This window comes from Amphiprion ocellaris, chromosome 21 (genome assembly GCF_022539595.1).
Source record: "Amphiprion ocellaris isolate individual 3 ecotype Okinawa chromosome 21, ASM2253959v1, whole genome shotgun sequence".
NCBI lineage: Eukaryota > Metazoa > Chordata > Actinopteri > Pomacentridae > Amphiprion > Amphiprion ocellaris.
The window spans coordinates 10,971,402-10,989,778 of record NC_072786.1 but is presented as its reverse complement, the minus strand read 5'-3'; the positions used below and the strand labels follow the sequence as shown (position 1 = coordinate 10,989,778).

At 38.6% G+C, this 18,377-nt stretch overlaps 1 protein-coding gene across 3 annotated transcripts in view; it reads left to right on the top strand.

Moving 5' to 3' along the window:
- The window catches only part of tbc1d22a (TBC1 domain family, member 22a), a 158,596-nt gene that overhangs the window by 5,040 nt on the left and 135,179 nt on the right, over positions 1–18,377 (top strand). For all 3 annotated transcript variants that reach the window (XM_035955194.2, XM_023285538.3, XM_023285539.3), the window contains exons 3-5: positions 852–1,035; positions 2,354–2,603; positions 8,254–8,436. In XM_035955194.2, coding sequence (XP_035811087.1) covers positions 852–1,035; positions 2,354–2,603; positions 8,254–8,436 — 617 coding nt within the window. The remainder of the gene's footprint in view (positions 1–851; positions 1,036–2,353; positions 2,604–8,253; positions 8,437–18,377) is intronic.

Sequence of the window (18,377 nt, the reverse complement as noted above, 5' to 3'; positions counted from 1 at the left end):
TGCTCTGCTCCCTGACTGTTCCCTCCGGCACCATAAACTTAATAACATCCTGTAGTGTGTGATGTGCCATTATTTTCCAGTCTTGTGGTGTGTGCATGTCTGAGATTAGAGAGAAGAATATCTGTGAAGTTTCTGCCTTTGTGTGTGATGCAAGCCGATTTCAAAGTCTGTTACGATTTTCAAACTCCTGTAGTACGAGTTGGCCTTAGCTTGTTACAAAAAGTATTTTAAGCTGTGATATCTGCCAAAAGGGGACTTTGCTGATAGGATGTACAAACTTTTCCCTATGCCCTAGCTGCTGTTTATTTTCTTTTTAGTTTTCAAGTTCATGAAATACAAAAGTAGCAGTACATCCTTGTTTAACGAACAAATGCCTCAGGAGTTTGTGTTTACTTCACTTTGGTAATGAACAAAATATGTAATCTGTCCACAGGTGCTTGACCTTTTGCCTTAACTTTGTGTGTTTATGAATGACTGATAATTACTCATAATTCTTTCCACAGCCCGTGTCATTGTGCAAACTGTAAATATTTTACCAGCTGTGTCCAGGCCGGATGTTAATTAATTTTTAAACTCTTCTCCTGTCCGTAGGGTTGGTGTTATTTTATTCATCTGCCCTCCTGCCAGTGTCAAAGGGATCCACTGTTCATCTTTGTCCTTTTTCACCCTTATCATCATTTTGGTTATTTACGTTATCTCGTTTTCTCCCCTTACCTGCATGTTCACTCCTTTTGTTTTTTTTCCCCTTTCTTGCTCTTCCGTCCCCAACCTCTTATCTCAATTCTTCTAATCTCATCCTCTTTTTTTCTTATCTTCCTCTGCTTTCACGGTTCTCGCTCTCGGTCCTCCAGTCTAATTAAAGCAGGCAACAAACCTCCTCCGGCCACACCAGGCAAGCCCAAGAAGGCGACCACTTTCCAGGAGTTTGAGAGCATCACAAGTGACGCCTGGGATGTCGGGGATGACGATGACGAACTGCTGGCAATGGCTGCACAGAATCTCAACATTGAAGTGGTCATGGAGACAGCTAATAAGGTACTCAACTACATGCAGCGGTTTGTGCATGGTTTTCTGGGACATAGTTCATAATAAAGTCGTTTCTTTTCATTAAAAAACATTTTGTGTATATTTTCTGTTGCCTGTATTTGTATAGAAACTTTATAGAAAAGAAGCGTATTTCTCTGACTATGAACACCTGCTGGTATTTTTTTCTGTTTTATGAAATATCAGTGAAAGTTTTTCTACGCATTTAAATAAACTTAATTAAAACATTGTGTTAACTGTAACAGTTTAAAGCGTATGCAAGAAACAATTGTGATACATTCACTTGTAAACTTCCTGCTTAAATGTTGAAACAGAAAATTGCAAATTATTTGCAAAATCTTGCAGTTTGTATTTATCTTGAGGAAGTTAATGCACAGTGTCAAGTTGCGACCTTAGTTTACATGCTGAAGAGAAGTAATATTTATTTAAGGAATGAGAAGTAAAAAATATAACCATCTGAACCCAAAGCACTTTCTGTTTACTCAATGTGCTTATTTTTACTGCAATATATAGTCCTGCACCTCTTTTAAAACATGGCTTTAAGTAGAGAGAACTCAAAAATGTGATTTGTGCAGTAGAACAGTCATAATGCCATAAAATCATTTAAAAAGGTGAATTTGTCTAATATTTTATTTACAAAATTTGACATAACCTGGAATCAACGTGTACAATATTTTTCCTAGTGTCCACAGGTGTTGACAATACTGGAACAAAGTGATAACTTTACAGACATTAATTACAAATACAGGGTGTTCCTAAAATCTGGACGCATAGGCGAAAATGCGTATTTTCAAGAAATGAAATGAAATTCATCTGCTATCTTTCGGTATGTCCATCCTTGATGTCCACTGAGAAGTACCAGTTCAACTCTTTCTACTTTAGACAAAGCCTTATTTAATCCGTGGAGGCAATAAAATTGTAGTTAATGAGATTTCCTATGTGTCCAGACTTTAGGGACAACCTGTACATTAAACACATTTAATTTGTCTTCATAAACACAACCTAAAGTTGGGCTAAAAAGCTCCTGAACTTTTGCCACGTCGCTGTGAGTTGCAGCTGAGTCAGTCATGGCTTCACAGTTGCACTGAGGACTGCAACATATTTTGTTTTCACCAAAATCTAGTTATAGCAAACTGCTTATTTTTGGTCAGTTTCTAAATGAGGCATGTGGAATGAAGTGAGTTTGATAAAATATCACTTTTTTAGGTGCCTTTCAAAGTCGCCACCTAGTTTTGTGGTTTAGAGGCTTGAACTCCTGTCTGTTTTGAGCAAAACTCCTGAGTGATAAACTTTTCTCTCAACTGCACAGGTGATTGAGAATCATAGCAAGCAGCAGGAGAGACAGAGGCTGGACGACGCAACAGAGCTGGATCAAAGAGAAGAGGACACACAGGAGGAGGTGGCGGAGGACGAAGAGGAGGACGAGGAAGAGGAGGAGGACCGGGTGGAGGAGGGAGATGTGACCAGCCCGGAGGTGTCGTTTGCCTCCCAGAGCAGCCCTTACACTGATAGCCGCCTGGTGAAGTCCCACAGCGAAGCTCCAATTGGGTCACCTAAAGGTTAGTGAACACCATTGCTCAGTGTCCAAAAGTTTGTTGGCACAGCTGCAAACTAAGAGAATCTTCTGCAAAGCCACTCTTGCAGATGGTGCTTCAAAGTTTGTGAAGAATTTTCTAAATTTCTGCTTAAATATGACTAAATGCATGATCACAGTGCCACATAGGTTCTAAAAGTAGATAAAGAGAACCCACCTAATCCTATGAGACAGAAGTATTATACTTGGTACTTTATTTATTGAGTAAAATGATCCAGTGTTGCATATCTGTGAGTGGCAAAAGAAGTCAGTGTCTGGTGTTGTACAGCAGCAACTAAACATTTCCGATGACAATGAATCAGTCCTGTATTTCGACTTGGAGGACATTCAGTCCGTTGCTTTGTACAGAAGAGGTTTAGCTTTGGGTTGTTTGGTGTTTCATTACATGAAATACTCACTTTAGGTCCTTTCAAAAACATTTCTATCAGATGAAAATCTGAACTTTGACAAGGCAGTTCCAAAATGTTGATGTTATTCTTCTTTAACTGTTCTTTGTTTGAACAGCTTGTGTGACTAGGGCAGTTTTCTTACTGCATGACCACACTTTCTCTTTAAATTCAGTTCAAAGACAGTCCTGACGTTTTCATTTAGAACTCACTGGTGTAATTCAAAAGTCATTGTTTTATTAATGATGGCCAAGGTGTAGCAAAACAGGCCCGAACCATGATACTGCCACCACCATGCTTCACTAATGGGATAAGGTTGTTTTCTGGAATGGAGTGTTTTCCTTTCTTCAAACATACCCCTTCTTAACTAAACCTAAGAGTTTTATTTTGGACTCATCCGTCCCCAAATTTTTTTCAGTGGCCTGTCCATTTGATCTTAAGCAAACTGCGGATGTGCTGTCATCAAAGAAACACCTGACTGAAAGGATCACGTAATTTTTGCCAGTCATGTTTCTGCAATTTTTATACTTTTGTCTAATTTTTAATTGGGTTCTTTTCACCTTGGTTTAGAAGTTTAATGGAAAATTTGGTGATGTTTTAGGTCATATTTATGCATTATTAACATTTTTAAAGGGTTCAGAAACCTTCGAGCATCACTCTGTGCATCATATATAAAGAAGTGGGTGGAAAAAGAAAACAAAACATGAAATGTGAACATGGAGTCATTTAGCAAATGTCACCACATTAACTTTTAATGCTAGGCCATAAATAGAACGGATGGTTTGTTAAACATCCATTAAAAATAATAAACCTATGCAGGATTTCAGTGATTACTCACTTCTACAAGTTCACAACCTACGCAGTGTTTTGTCAAGCATGTTTTTATTTATTTACTGTTATCTCACAGCTGTATTTTGTTACCACATTCAATTATTTTCAGGATTTAACAGAACATCCCAGACGCAGAATAACAGAGAAACTGGCAAAAAACCCCAAAAAAACACTTGGCAGATGTTGTTACTGTGGAGAACCGTGCTACAGAAAGAGTTTGTTTATTTAATTATAAAACCAGTCCTAATCCTTATGTTGCATTACAAATTGACTCCTCAAACTGTATGTAAATGGTAAAAATCTGTCTGGAACATCTGTAACACTAGTTGACTGTCACAGAAGTCTCAAGTTCAGTGAGAAAACTGACTATTCACTCTAGGTTCTGTTAACCCACATTTTCTAAGCAGTAGAGGAACATTTTTAAGCTTTAACCGTATAAACTGTGTCACAGCAAATGTATGCCTGACAATACTTTTATCCCCATGTCTCCTAAAATATAAAAAAATATAGCAAAAGAAAAAATATGCTGTACTGAGGAACAGTATTTCATAGTAATACCTGGGGCATCTGTTTCTGCCCCTTCCTCTCATCTTACTCCCCTTACTTTTATATATTTATATATATATATATATATATATATATATATATATATATATATATATATATATATATATATATATATATATATATATATATATATATATATGAAATGACAGTAAAAACAGCCACCTTCTCCTCCCACTCAGTTCAGTGTGTTTCCTTGTTTTAATCTCGTAGTGACTGCTGAGCATCAGTTCTCGTTCTTGTTGCTATTGTGTCACACATCCCAAGTGTCATTTCAGTGTTTAAAGGTTTTTATTACTTACTGAAAATGGGTCACTGCCACTCTGTGTTACCATCTGTATAGACTCTGACCATCAGCAGAAATAGGAGATGCTGATGCTGTGCTTCAGTCTGGCTGGCTGTTGTCCTGTCTGGCAGGTCATCTGCTCGGGTTGTCTGCTGTTCTGCCTGTTGCTGTGTTTAGATACAGATAACACAAGCAGCCCATTGCCTTCAGGCAGTTCCTCTTATCTCCTCGGAGGAGACAACACACAGGCTTGCATGCACCGCCACATCATCTATGGAGACAAGAAGATGCAAGACTTTAATCTTCTTCTTCTTCTTCTTCATTTTTTCGTCTTTTACTTCTGCTTTTTGTTCTTTTTTCTACTTCTACTTCTTCTACTTCTACTTTTTCTCTTCCTCATTCATTTTCTTCTATTTTTGTCTTCTACTTTTTTCTTCTCCTCATTCCTTTTCTACTTTTTTCTACTTGTACTTTTTCTTCTACTCCTCCTCCTCACTTCTTTTCTTCTTCTTCATCTTTTACTTCTACTTTTTCTTTTTTTGCCTTCTACTTTCTCTTTTTCTACTTCTTTTCTCCTTCTTGTACTTCCACTTCTACTTTTTCTCATTTTCTTCTATTTATTTGTCTTCTACTTTTTCCACTACATCTACTTTTTTTTTGTTTTGTACTACTTTTACTACCTTTTCTTCTCATCCTCCTTTTATTCATTTTCTTCTACTGCTAGTATTTCTTCTACTTCTAGTATTTCTTCTACTTTGTCTTCTACTCCTCATCATTCCTTTGCTTTTATACTTCTGCTTTTTCTTCTTCATCTACTTCTTCTAATTTTCCTTCTGCTTCTCCTCATTCTTCTCCTCCTCCTCCTCCTCATTCCTTTTCTTCTTATTCTACTTTGTCTTCCACTCCTACTGCCTCTTCTTCTTCTCCTTCTTCTTCTACACCTACTCCCTCTTCTTCTTCTATTTCTTCTTCTCTTCATTCTTCTTTCTCCTCCTCATTCTTCTTCTTCTCAGTCTTCTTCTCAATTAGATAATTGGCAGACAGCATGACTTTTATTATTTTATTTAAAAGCTCCACAGTCCCTCTGTATACAATGGCCATTGAGCACTCTCTGTCTACCATAATTTGAATTGTCTACTAAACTACATGCTCTGCTGCTATAATTATTATTTGCATCTGTGCCCTCGCATGTGTATCTTTCCTCCTTGTGTTTGTCATAACTGACTCTGTATACTGCGACTAACAAGTGCACATTACCAACCTCCTCAAACTTTTTTCTTTTAACAGCCTTTTAAAAGTTAAGTTATTAAATGGGCTATAAAACAGACTTCTTGTTAAAATGACACAAAAGGTTCCACTACAAAGAAGCTGCTGCCAACTTTAATAATCTTGTGCAATTTTTCTAAGTGCAAATAAAGCACTTGAGAACAGATTTCTAGCTTTTTATTTGTTCTTGTAAAAAAACTGAAAGGGATATTAAAATCGGCAGTATTCCAGTTTCCTTAATTGCTCTGGAGTGTTTGTGCGACACTACACGCAGTAGATGTTTGGTGGTTTTCGCTCTGGCACAGCATGGCCGTCGGGGCTTTTTATGAACCTTCGCTTCAGTGTTCAGCGTGACAGAAGGTGTATTCCTCTTTACATTGGAATCTCGATCTCATCAGCTCGTTCATAAATTGTTTGTGCGATGTCTCTGTTTTGTTTTGGGACTTTTTTTTTTTTTTTTTGCACATATGGGGGGACATGTGGCCCTGAATTGACGTGTTTGGGTATCCAGGATGGAGCTTTCACGTTTGAAATAGAAATAGTGCAACAACCACAACATCTGCTTTCTTGCAGTCTCAGCAAAACAAGCCACAAACGGTAGCTACATTTATGATCACTTAGATGGATAAGGCTTTGTAAAACTATAGAATAATGTTGTATCCAGGGTTCCAGACTAACATTTTACAACAGTTGCACCAGGATGCCTTACTTTTGTATTTAGGTGCACACCTTTTGGTACAAAATACATTTTAAGCTTTTTGTCTGTTCCCATGCACATTAGTAATTGCTTTTTTTGACTATACTAAAAGCAGTGTTGAATTCTATTATCATTTCTGACTCCTCACTTCTTCAGTTTGCTGCTGAGCGGAGCTGAATCACTGTAGAGAAACAAATGGCTCTACTAGCCACACGTCTGCCACGGCACAGGAAAAGTTTCTTAGGGACATTTAGATTTTTTTATGCTCTGAAAACAAAACAACTGTTCATAGTCGTCCTTTGGCTGCACTCTTTGCGAGAGAGGCAATGCATAAAGTCGGCCATTTTATCATATGTCTGTGTTTCCCAAAGGTTGAGAATGTGATGGGGTGCACTGTGTGACCGATGTGCATGCAGAGACTCAGAGTGTCATCAGCAGTTGCAATTTACAGATCACCCCTAAACGCCTCACATGTCGACTATCTGTAGGTGCAACCATTTACCAATGTTCCCTAAATGCCTCACATGCATTAGTTGAAGCTACTAGACTGCTGTGCACAGAGAGAGAGAGAGATAGATGGATAGAATGCTTTATTAATCTCCTAAGGGAAATTGCAGTGTTGCAGCAACGATTTACATATCACAAAGCCTATATGAATTACATTGAGCTCACATGAGGTTTTTAAAGTATACATGCTTGTGCATAAAAGCCAGTGTATAAGATGAAAAAATAAAATAGAATTGAAAAAGACGATTTAGATTTACTAGGCTGCTGTGCAAAGAAAAGCTTAGATAAGATGAAAAGCAAAGATAAATGAAAGAATGGATATATAGAATACTTTATTGATTCCCTAGGGGACATTACATTGTTGCACCAGCAATTTACATATCAAAAAATACACATAGCTTACATTGAGCTGACATGAGGTAGGTCATGAAAACAGTGTTTTGAAAATATATGCACATGTGCATTAAAAATGCTTTACTGGACTGCAAAAAAACTTGTGAAAAGATAAAAATATTTAGATTTACTAGCCTGTTGTGCATAAAGAAGCTTCTAGAGGTAGATGAGGAAAGCACAATTTTAAAAATTTGCTCAAGTATTTATAAAAAACACCATATTGGGTAAAAAAAAATTACATAGAATTGAAAAAAAACCTCATTTAGAATAGGATTGAAATCTCTTCGTACTCATGCAGTTTCCATTTAGTCTCCACTCAGTTACTGCAGTCTAGCATTTTATACAGGTGTGTTGCCAAAAATATGCAAGTTTGAAAAGAGCAAAATGAAGTGATCCAACGCCAGGTTTACCTCTGTTGAGTAAATTTATCTACCTAGAGACACTCATGGACCGACCGGCTAAATGTCAGATGCACCAGTGCGACCCATGAAAATGTTTAGTCGCACTTGACAGATTTTTGGTTGCATGTTCGACCAAAAGGGTTGCACTCTGGAGCCCTGACCTTACTAAAGTACCGTAAAGATTTAATTCGTGCACAAAATGCGGCTCTGCATCGTGTCAAATCCCTCCATTTGTGGTGTTTTTGTAACCCTTCACGCTCTCTCATCTCCTTTCCCTCCACCAGATGCAGCAGGTGAGCGTGCAGCCCTCCACAGACAGCGCTCTCTTCCCCACCGGCCGCCCGTCATCCCCCTCGTGGCTCGCATGGCTGACCAGAACACATCTGGCACCCCGGCCATGACCGAGAGGGAGGCGTCCCGTCTGGATAAATTCAAACAGCTGCTGGCGGGACCCAACACAGATCTGGGTAAGAGCTGCTCACCCAGCAGTCTCTACTTATCTGTCACTGCAGTGTTTGGTCTCGCTAACTTCTCTAGTCGCACTATGATCTGTTCTGTCTCGCTCTAAAATTTTTGTCTAGCTTAGCTTTTTTGGTTTTTCCCTTTTTGTTTCCAGACCTCTTTCACTTTTTGGTTTCCTTGCACCCTTTTTGCTTCTCGCTCTCAGTCTGCCAGCTGTGCTTTGCTTTTAATGATGCTGTGAGGGGGAAAGTCATCCAGCCATCTGGACATGCAGATTACAAGGGGAAAAAATACCACCAACAACAAAAGCAAATGACAGGCCTTTGTTCTAAGCGAACGACAGGCCTTTATTGTTTATCCAACCCCAGAGACTTTGTTTGCTTCCACCGCTACCCCAGTGACCGTGAAATCCTTGCGGACCCCCTCCCCTCTTCACAGTTGACTTTGTGTCCTTTGCAACTAACTTTTGGCAACTTCCACACACCAATTTGTTGCATTAATATCTCTGATTCAAATTGATCGGCAACATCAAAGTGGTCATCAGACTGTCTGAGTGAGCATGCTGAATGTTGAGATCTAGCCAGTGACAGTTTTATAATTTACAGTATGTTATGTGCAGAGATGCTGATGATCTCCCATTTAGTGCAGCAACAGCCTTGAAAACTGCAGCTTTTAGAGCTAAGGATTGCCTGGCAGCTTGGCAGCATAGCAGGGTTTTATGAAATCAAATAAATAGCACATTTCACAGAAGTGTCTGCAGTTACATTCAGTGTTGGGTTAGCAGAGGTCAGGGCAAAGAACTGAACAGCCGAGCTAGATCGTTGTGTTACTGCATTTTGCATAAATGGGAAAATGCTATATCATAGCAATAGTGAATATAATTAATATAAAAAGGTGCATATTATAGCTAAATCCTAGTCAAATTGTCCTTGTGAATTGCAATCATCGCAACTGATAGCAGAACATGTTTTAATTTCCATAAAATCCAATTACAGTGATTGAGAATGTCATGAAAACATGTCAACAGAGGATAAAATATTGAAAAACATTTAGCTGGTTTGTTATTTTGACCTTTAAGCTAGGAAATGGACTCATAAAAATATGGTAGTTGTGTGGATTATTTGAGGAGGATGCACAGCTCACTCTTTAAAGCACTTTTCTTTCAGATATTTGTTAAGATTAAGGACGTACACTTCATGTCCTTGGGTAGATTTTGTGTATTTCTAGTGTATTGTGTCTGTGTGTTTGTCAGGTGTGCCTCACAGGAGGGAAGCATGAAGTGAGACCAAGGAAATGAATCAAAAAAAGTGCAGTGCTTAGCAAGAGAAAGGGTTGTGTGCCTGTCTAAATACACTAAATATGCAAGAAGCAAAAAGAGTGTGTCAGAGGTATCTCAGTGCATAAATGACACACTTTAAATACTGTAACTTCCTTTCTCAAATGGCTGCTGCGGTCTTAATTTACCACAACTGAAGTAGCTACCAGACAGGCTATTATTAGATACAAGCCTTTTATTATATTTTTCCTCTTTTGTACGTACACTTAATCAAATTTCAGTCAGAATCTTCTCAGTTTTCTGATTTGCTCTTGTTGCTGGGATAATTTGCTGTTGCTGCTGCTGTGAATACAAAGTTAACTCTGCCTCCATCTGTTTGACATTAAAAACTTGCCGCAGTTTCAGAGGACATAATACCTGCCCCGGAATGCTTTTATTGTGAAATATTTGAATTATAGCCCATCTGATAGCACTGATTAAAATGATAACTTCAAATCTGATTTACATAAGAATCAGGATACTTGGAATTCTGAATTGATCCACATATAACAAGCGATTGTTCTAGCAATGGAAACTAATAGCATGTTGACACAACCAAAAAAGTGAAATTCAACTGCAAGGGTAAAGCCTGGCAATTTTTGTGTAATAATTAGCTCCTCTTGAAGGTTGTCCTTTTGATGTTTTTACTGTGTTGCCTTACCAGCACTGCTTTTTTAAGGCTGTTATATATATTTGACAGTTTCAGAAGCTCGATAACATATTAGCCAGGTAACACCTCAAATATACAAACAGGTGACAAATTAAAGGAAAAACCAGAGCCCTAAATGATAATAATAATATAACACGGGGCCATATAGTTTAATGAAATTCTTGATAAGTACAGTGATATGAATCATATTCTATGGCATTCACAGTCCCTAGATTGCAAGCTAGTTGAACACTAATTGGAGATTTTAGGCTCACACATCCAATGTTTGTCACATTTTTACTAACTGGGAGCACATTTTTTTTGCTATAATATATATATTCCCAGACCTCTATGGAAACAGAAATAACTCAGAATTGCCTTTTGCACAGGTTAGTAAAGTTAAAAAGGACAAAACTAAAGTTGAATTACTTGATTTTACAAAATATGAAAAAACCTGGTATCATGTACAACATTTTTCAACTGTCCACAGGCACTTATCTACACTTATCTCCTTCAGTTCAACCAAGTTCAGCCTGAAGGTTTCTGAATTTTGGTCTCATGTCTCTTGGTCGCAGTAAATTACTTGCATGGAAGACCACAGAATTTTTTGTTTTATGTAGAATCTGGTGCAAAAATATTTGGTGAATTTTAAATAAGACATATTTTTTTGATGAAATATCCTGATTTTAAGCTTATATTTGAACAATTTTCCTGATCCATTCATTCTTAATGTGACAGATGAGAAGTTCAAGGACCACTGGAAAGTTGAAAAGTTGATTCTGTCTGACAGTTGCGATTTTTGTAATTTAAAAAACCAAACTTCTTTCAAAAATGCCAACAGAGGGTTAATTCGTCATCCGTCCTGTACATTCTTGTTTTGAGCTGACATACACGCCACAACTGATATATCCTCAGTAAACTAATATCAGCTAATGAACCTGCTCAGCCAGTTTATGGTTCAGGCTCTGATCTGCAGACGGCGTCGGAGTGAAATTCAATTATGTATGTTGTACCAAGGATGAGCAATTCCTTGGTCACTGTGATTTTAATAATTATTAATTGCAAACACACCTAATCCTGCATGTTAACTTGTATCCACAAAACCTGTGGCATCAGCAGACACAGCTGATTTAGCTGCAGTTTGAGTAACTGTGTGCAGGTTTGTCTCCTTCGGACAACTTTGCCACTGCTTCACTTTCCACATGTGGATGGCTTTAAGGTAAACACACTGGGAGTGTTGGCTGAAATCCAGAAATGTAAATGCTGGATTTCATTAGGTCTGAATGGCCTTCGTCAGCACACTGCTTCACCTCTTGAAAACTTTTTGAGCGCAACAAACTGGCTCGCAAGTCATCAGCGTTCGTCAACAGCGGATGCAGCCGGCTTGGCCAAAGTGTATCTTGTACATCAGCAGAGTGTCTTGAGATGTCAGCCCCCATTAGGGCCTGCCAGGCATCACATGCTGACTGTCTAAATTTAGTTTAGTCTCTGTGCCATGATTAGATAGCCCAGAACGGGCGAGCCACGCTGCCGGCTGCTGGCACCATGAAAGATGAACTTCATTCACGGGACATAATTAAGTGAAGGATTGGAGGAAGGGGGTGCTAAGAGGTGGTAGGAGAGGAGAGAAGGATGGGGCAGATAAGATAAGATGAAACTTTAATGATCCCCGTGGGGAAATTGGGTCATTGCAGCACTAAAGAACGGGATATAGTCGAGAATATAGACTAAAAAAGGTCATTTTAGATGTTGGTTTGTTTGTGCGTTTATAATTGTTTTCGGAGCCTACCGTGCACATGAGCGGACTTGAGCGTTTTTAAAATAAGCTGACCAGACTGATTTCGCTCCTTGTCCTTTTTAAGGGGAAGTAATCATTCCTGCTTGCTGCCAGTGACACATTTACAAATTCACACACACACACACCAGCAGACGCTGTCAGCGGGGATGACGCCCCCTTGTGTAAAGGGAAATTTGACCGGCTGTCCTTGAGCTCAAAGGACGGGGGCCGACATGATCCATTGGCTGGTTGCTCACTTGAATGGTGTAATTAATTGCAGAGGCAGCCATGTTTTTGGGCCAAGCCCCACGACATGTCAGACCTGCCATTTGCTCGACTTCATGCGCGTGGTGGTCGGCGTGGGATTGAGGCTGGCTTTGCACGGCTTGACATTTTCGGCCTCTTGATGTTAGTGTTTTAGATGAGCCCTGAGATGCAATAATTTGTGCTTTCAGTGATTGGGTGAGAAATTTAGTCTTTAATTATATAGATTTTAGAGGGATGGCTAGTAAAACAAGACAACAGTTTTCACCCTCAGACACCCATCTCACCTGCCACTGTATTATTTTCACCTCTTTTTCATGTTAATTTTGCCCTACTTGCCTCCGTGTCCATCCTTCACACTCCCGACTTTAACATCTCTGTTCATTTTTCTCTCTCTTTAACTCTCTCTCCATTGAGCCTTGCGACAGGTTGTGACAGGAGTCTGTTTAGCATGTAAGGTCGTGTAGAAGGTGATGACCTGTGCGTGTGCGAGAGTCGGGTGATTGATGTCAGGTTGATCTCGGCTAATTATTCCTGATGTCCTGAGGCGAGTCTGTCTGTTGAGTGAACCTGAACACAGCACCCACTGTACATGCAGTGAGGAAGAAGCTATTTCAACAGGGAAACTGAGGGATAAAAGAAAAAAATCTACTATTACAGCCAGTCACATTTGGAGTTTTGCTTCTCGTTATTGCAGAATTACCACTGCGGCATTATGTGTAGAAGGCTGCAATATTTCAACAGTATAAGACTCGAAGAATGTGCAGGAATATTGAAGCAATTACTATGATTTCCTTTTTCTTTTAGCTAATTACTAGATGTTTGAAGTTGGAGCCGAGATGAAAAGAAATTTTTCACTATATTTATTTTTAAATGTTTGTCACTAAGGTCCTGATTGGGCTGTTTGAAATTATATTTCAATATATTTCAATTAATTTGACAAGGAATGCAAGCACTTGTTTTCATAATAAGTTGATCCGCTGAAAAATTATTGTCAGAGCCCGTGATGCCTAATAGCCCAGACCACAAAGATATTCAGTTTATTATCACTGAAAAAAGGTAAAACCAGAAAATAAAGACATTTAAATAGCAAGAAACAGATTTGTTTTTACTCAGTAGACAACTGAAACATTTAATAGATACACTTTCTTAATAATAAAACCGTTATTATCAAATATAGGAATATAATTACTGAGTATTTTGCTGTCAGTTTGTTGATAACGATGCTAAACTACAGTTTGTCTTTGTCACTTTTAACTTAGCTGGTTTGACATTACGTTAAAAGATAATGTTATTAATCTGCTTATTTGACGAGTATTTTTAGTAGCAACTAGCAATTCAGCTGTTTTTAATTGGATAGTTAGATAATTGCTCATGTATCTATCTGTGACCTCACAAAACATGTTTGTATTATTAAAATTTGTCATACTGACATGGGGTTTCCACTGCAGGAACTTTAACTGGGGACAAAAAACTTTTTCAGGAACTCAGAAATGAAATCTTTGTTCATATACAGTAAAGCTCATCTGAGCCATTTAACGCTCACTTCCATGCGTATGAGCAATTTAGAAATCCTAGTTTAGGTCCATCCGTATTTGATATTGTCACTATGGGTGACACAGAAGATGCTTTGTAAATGATTTGTAGAAATCCAGCTGGAACTACTAAAATCGGGATTTGCCAAAAAAACTATTGCGGCTGTACAGTCCATGACACTAGAAGTTGTTTATACTGAGTGTAAATAACTTGAAAAATGCTGCACTATAATGTTTAACATGTTTTCTGGAGTTTATCGTTTTCAGCTGTCAGTAGTGTTAGTGTGTGTGTGTTTTTACCCAGCCACAGCTCACAGTGTTGTATACAGTCTGTAAGCCAATCGCTTTACGACAGAGTATAAGTCACAATGTCGGATTTTTCCAACTTTATGCATATCTTTTTCTTTTTAATAGATTTTAAGAGCAAGAGCTGGCGTCTGACATCAAGCAATTATTGCTGGATGGCAGAAATACTGCTGTTGCTATGGTAATGGTTCTTTCTCCTCTTCTCTTTCCTGGCAATTTATCCTCACTCTCTTTTACTTCCCTCCCCTTTTCATCAGTTCCTTTCCTTGTTTCACTCTCCCTCTTCTTTATTCTGTCCGACTTTCTGTTCACCGTCTATGTGGTCATTATACGAGGCAGAGTCCGCTTCACTCATGTACTCCCACACGTGTTCGCAAACACATGCTGCAACATCTACGGGCCATCAACACCATAAATCACACACAGGAGCGTACACAACACAGAGAAAAGCAACAATAAGAAAACTGAAAATACAACAAAGGGCAGCCCACATCCATAGAGAAGCACTCTTTCTTTCATTTTTTGCTGCCTGTCGGTGTGTCTCTACCTTCTGTTGGGGGTGCTGCAGCTCTTTGTTACTCCTACAGCACCACAGTGAGCTTCTGCCCAACTGCCATTTACCCTCATTGTGGCAACTATGCTTCGGAGTCCTGCTACTTTTTTTTTTTGTGCCATGGTTTGCTCGCTCCACAATCTGCTGCAATCCTGTTACACAGACACAGCAGTCACCATATGATAGGCTTACCATCAGCACTGTTTGCAAAGTTAATAGACGCCATCAAAGTGTGAAGTGGCGATGTAGTTCAGTTTAACTCCGTCGTAATGCCTCGCCTAAAAGCGACTGTCCATGTGTGACAATTTCAGAGGGGTGTGTCACGATGTGCTTTGAAAGTGTAAAAGACCATCTCAGTGGGTAACCCAATAGAAAGATGGCAGAAAAAGAGGTTTCCATGTGAATTTTTGGAAACAAATGAAGGATCTATGCACTGAAATGCACTGTATGTTGTTTTCTGCAAGTGTTCTATTCTTAGAAAGCAGATACTGTGAGAAATCTTGAAGTCGCAGCAGTTTTTTGGTTCAAAATTGTACTCTGTGTGTTGGTAGCCATGCTAACAGTCGGGGAATTTTCATGTATGTGTGAACGCTGCCTCCGAGCATGTCCCGAGGTGCAACACCTGACTTAATAAGGTTGGCCAAACCACCAGCTGTCTCCTGTGTCAGTATCCACCCAGACTGTCTGCCTTAGTTTATTCATACGTTGCACCATGTGGTCTTCCATGTGAATTTTTCGTCCGTTTTTTTTCTTTTTTAAGAAGCATGACTGAACAGACCTCGGCCCTTACAGTTTACACCTGGTGGCCACTGGAAAGTGCTGGAGAGGAAAATTTGTGTCAGCAGATTAATTTATTTGCACAATTTGCTATCTGAATGCAGTTATTTGCTAACGTACCATTTAAGAAAGAATGACCCCTCTTTATGGCAGAAATATGTACGTTTTCCATTTATTAACTGTTTCATGTCTACCTGCAACATAAATGACATTGTAAGTGTATGCATCATTAATAATACAACCCTTAAGGCTAAGCATGCAGATAATAAATCTCAGTAGTTTTCTTTTTATACCTCTGCTGATTTATCTAGCAGTCAGGGAAATTAGGTGTGACCTTAAGTCGGCTATGATAATATGAAGCTCATAAAAAGATCATACGTTTAAACTGGTATACATTAACCTTCAGGCTTAATTTTTTTGTTTTACCATATTAAAGTCACTCTGCAATTAGATACCCTTCATTAATGCTGAAAACAGTGTGTTTTTAATAATCATTTAATCTATATTGTCACAGAAAATACAAAAAAAATGTCCATCACAGTTTCCAAGATTCAAAAGTGATCCCAAAGATATTCAATTTACCAAAAGATGGAATGTTTTTACAATTGAAAAGCTGGTTGTAGCTTAAAATACTACTTAAATGATGACTGAATTATTAGAAGTGGTAAAAATAGTAACTGTTTCAACTCTGTTGTACTATACAACAAACCAACAACAAACTGGCTTTCATAGAATATCTCATTTCACTAGATTGTTCTACCAGGAAACTTTGGATTCTTGTATTTATGTAGATGTTGCTTTACATGTACTACTCATCTAAGCATTATTGTAGACCAAACAAAACCCTCAATGGCAACAGCCTTCCCCAGAAGGACAATGAAACCCACCATAAAGCAAAAACTATACATAATTGTATTGAGGACCATGATAAAGACCTGGTCTGCGATAATTGAACAAGCCTAATCCATGGACACCTCACTTTTCTGGCTTGTTTAAGGCACTGATTTGCTCCTTTAGATCTATCCTGAGGTCCTTAGAGTTCCTCTGTAGTGTTTGTAGCTGAGTCTAATAAGTGTATCATATGGGTCTTATTTAAATTGGTTCAGAGGAGTCACCAGCTGTAGTCAATTGTCATCACTCAAAGGAAGTTAAGAGGCCATGCCACTAAGAAAATTAACCAAACACAGCTTTCCACAACAACATAACTGATAATTTAAAGGACACCCCCAGAAGTCCCATGCCCATGCTTCGACGGGTCAGGGCTATTTTGGCAACACAACTGGAACCTATACAACATTAGGCCGTGGTTTTAACATTGTGACTGATCAGTGTACAAGCTAATATTGCCCAAAAAACAACATTTTTGCCAACCATATCTTCTCCTGCATGTCAACATAGCTTTGGTCTGCAATTTGCCACAATATGGGTACAGGGTTTCAGACTCAGATTATTAATTCCACTGAATCCCACACCTATCAGCGGTGCTCTGGTAGCTCATGATTGTTTGTATCTGCACTGGTTTCATTTTGCTTATTAATGAGTTGTTTTTTTCGAAATGTGACAAAACTGCTCCCCCAGGTCAGTATTTTCATTACCTGAAATAGTAACACAGCTGCAATTTAAAATATCTGCTTATTTCCTTATGAAACTTACTCTGAAAAAGAACTAAATGTCACCAGGTTAGATATTTTGGAAACTGTTTCATCTAAATCAGTTAAAGGCATAGCGAGCTTCAGGGAATTCACTGTGCAAGTCCTTGTTATTTCATACACTCACGCACACACATTGTCACACCTGTACACTCATCTATGCTCAGTGTCCTCTCCCAGCCATCTGGGCCATCCATCAGGCCTCCTGAGCAGGTATAATCCAGGGAGGGAGTATCTTTTTACAAGAGTCCCATTAGTTTACGAGCCGTCTGCTCCCTGGCGCTATCACTTTGTCCTTTAGATGAGTTAGACCATTCAGGACTCTCTCACAGCATTCAAGGTTTATAGGAGGGGAGCTAAACTTTTTAACACACTGCATGATAAAGGTGTCTGTCCTGATTGTATTGTTTTTCTGACCTCAGTGGCAAAATAGCTTCTGATGATGCTGGAACAATGGCTTTAAGAAGTCATGGCATTCACCTACTTTCTGAAGATTTTGAAGGTTTAGTTTACACTTGTGTCACCCATTATAATACTATCTCAGTCTTAACTTTGTTTTTCCAGTGATTCCTAAATTCTACAGTTTCATTTAGCAGACAATTCCTAAAACTATGACTTTTTCATTATGATATCAAATCAAAAAATACCCAAAACAATCATACATTTGGTTTCTTTAATACGTTTTTATTATAGGCTTTCTAGAGATATGACAACATCTGCTGGAACAAAAATATAAAGGCAGCAATGCTAGTATTTGGCTAAAAATCCCTTAGCTTGGAAATCACCAATTTTGGTAGCCATCCACATGCTTCTGGTTGTATCGCTGACAAATCTTTTGACAGAATTGCCTTCATGAAATGGCCCTATTTAAATTGGCTCAGAGGTGTCAGGACCTGTAGTCGATCATATATATCACAAGACGTGAAGAGGCCACAAAGAAAATTAGCTTAACACAGCTTTCTACATCCACAAAACTGATAATTTAAGTTTTCTCTGTGTATATTTTTGACCCAGCAGATTTAGTTATTTTTCCAAAAGGGCTATAATAAAACTGTGGAAAAAAACAAAATACATGATTGTTTTTGTCCTTTTGCCATTTTCACCTTAACTTGGCGCTTTTG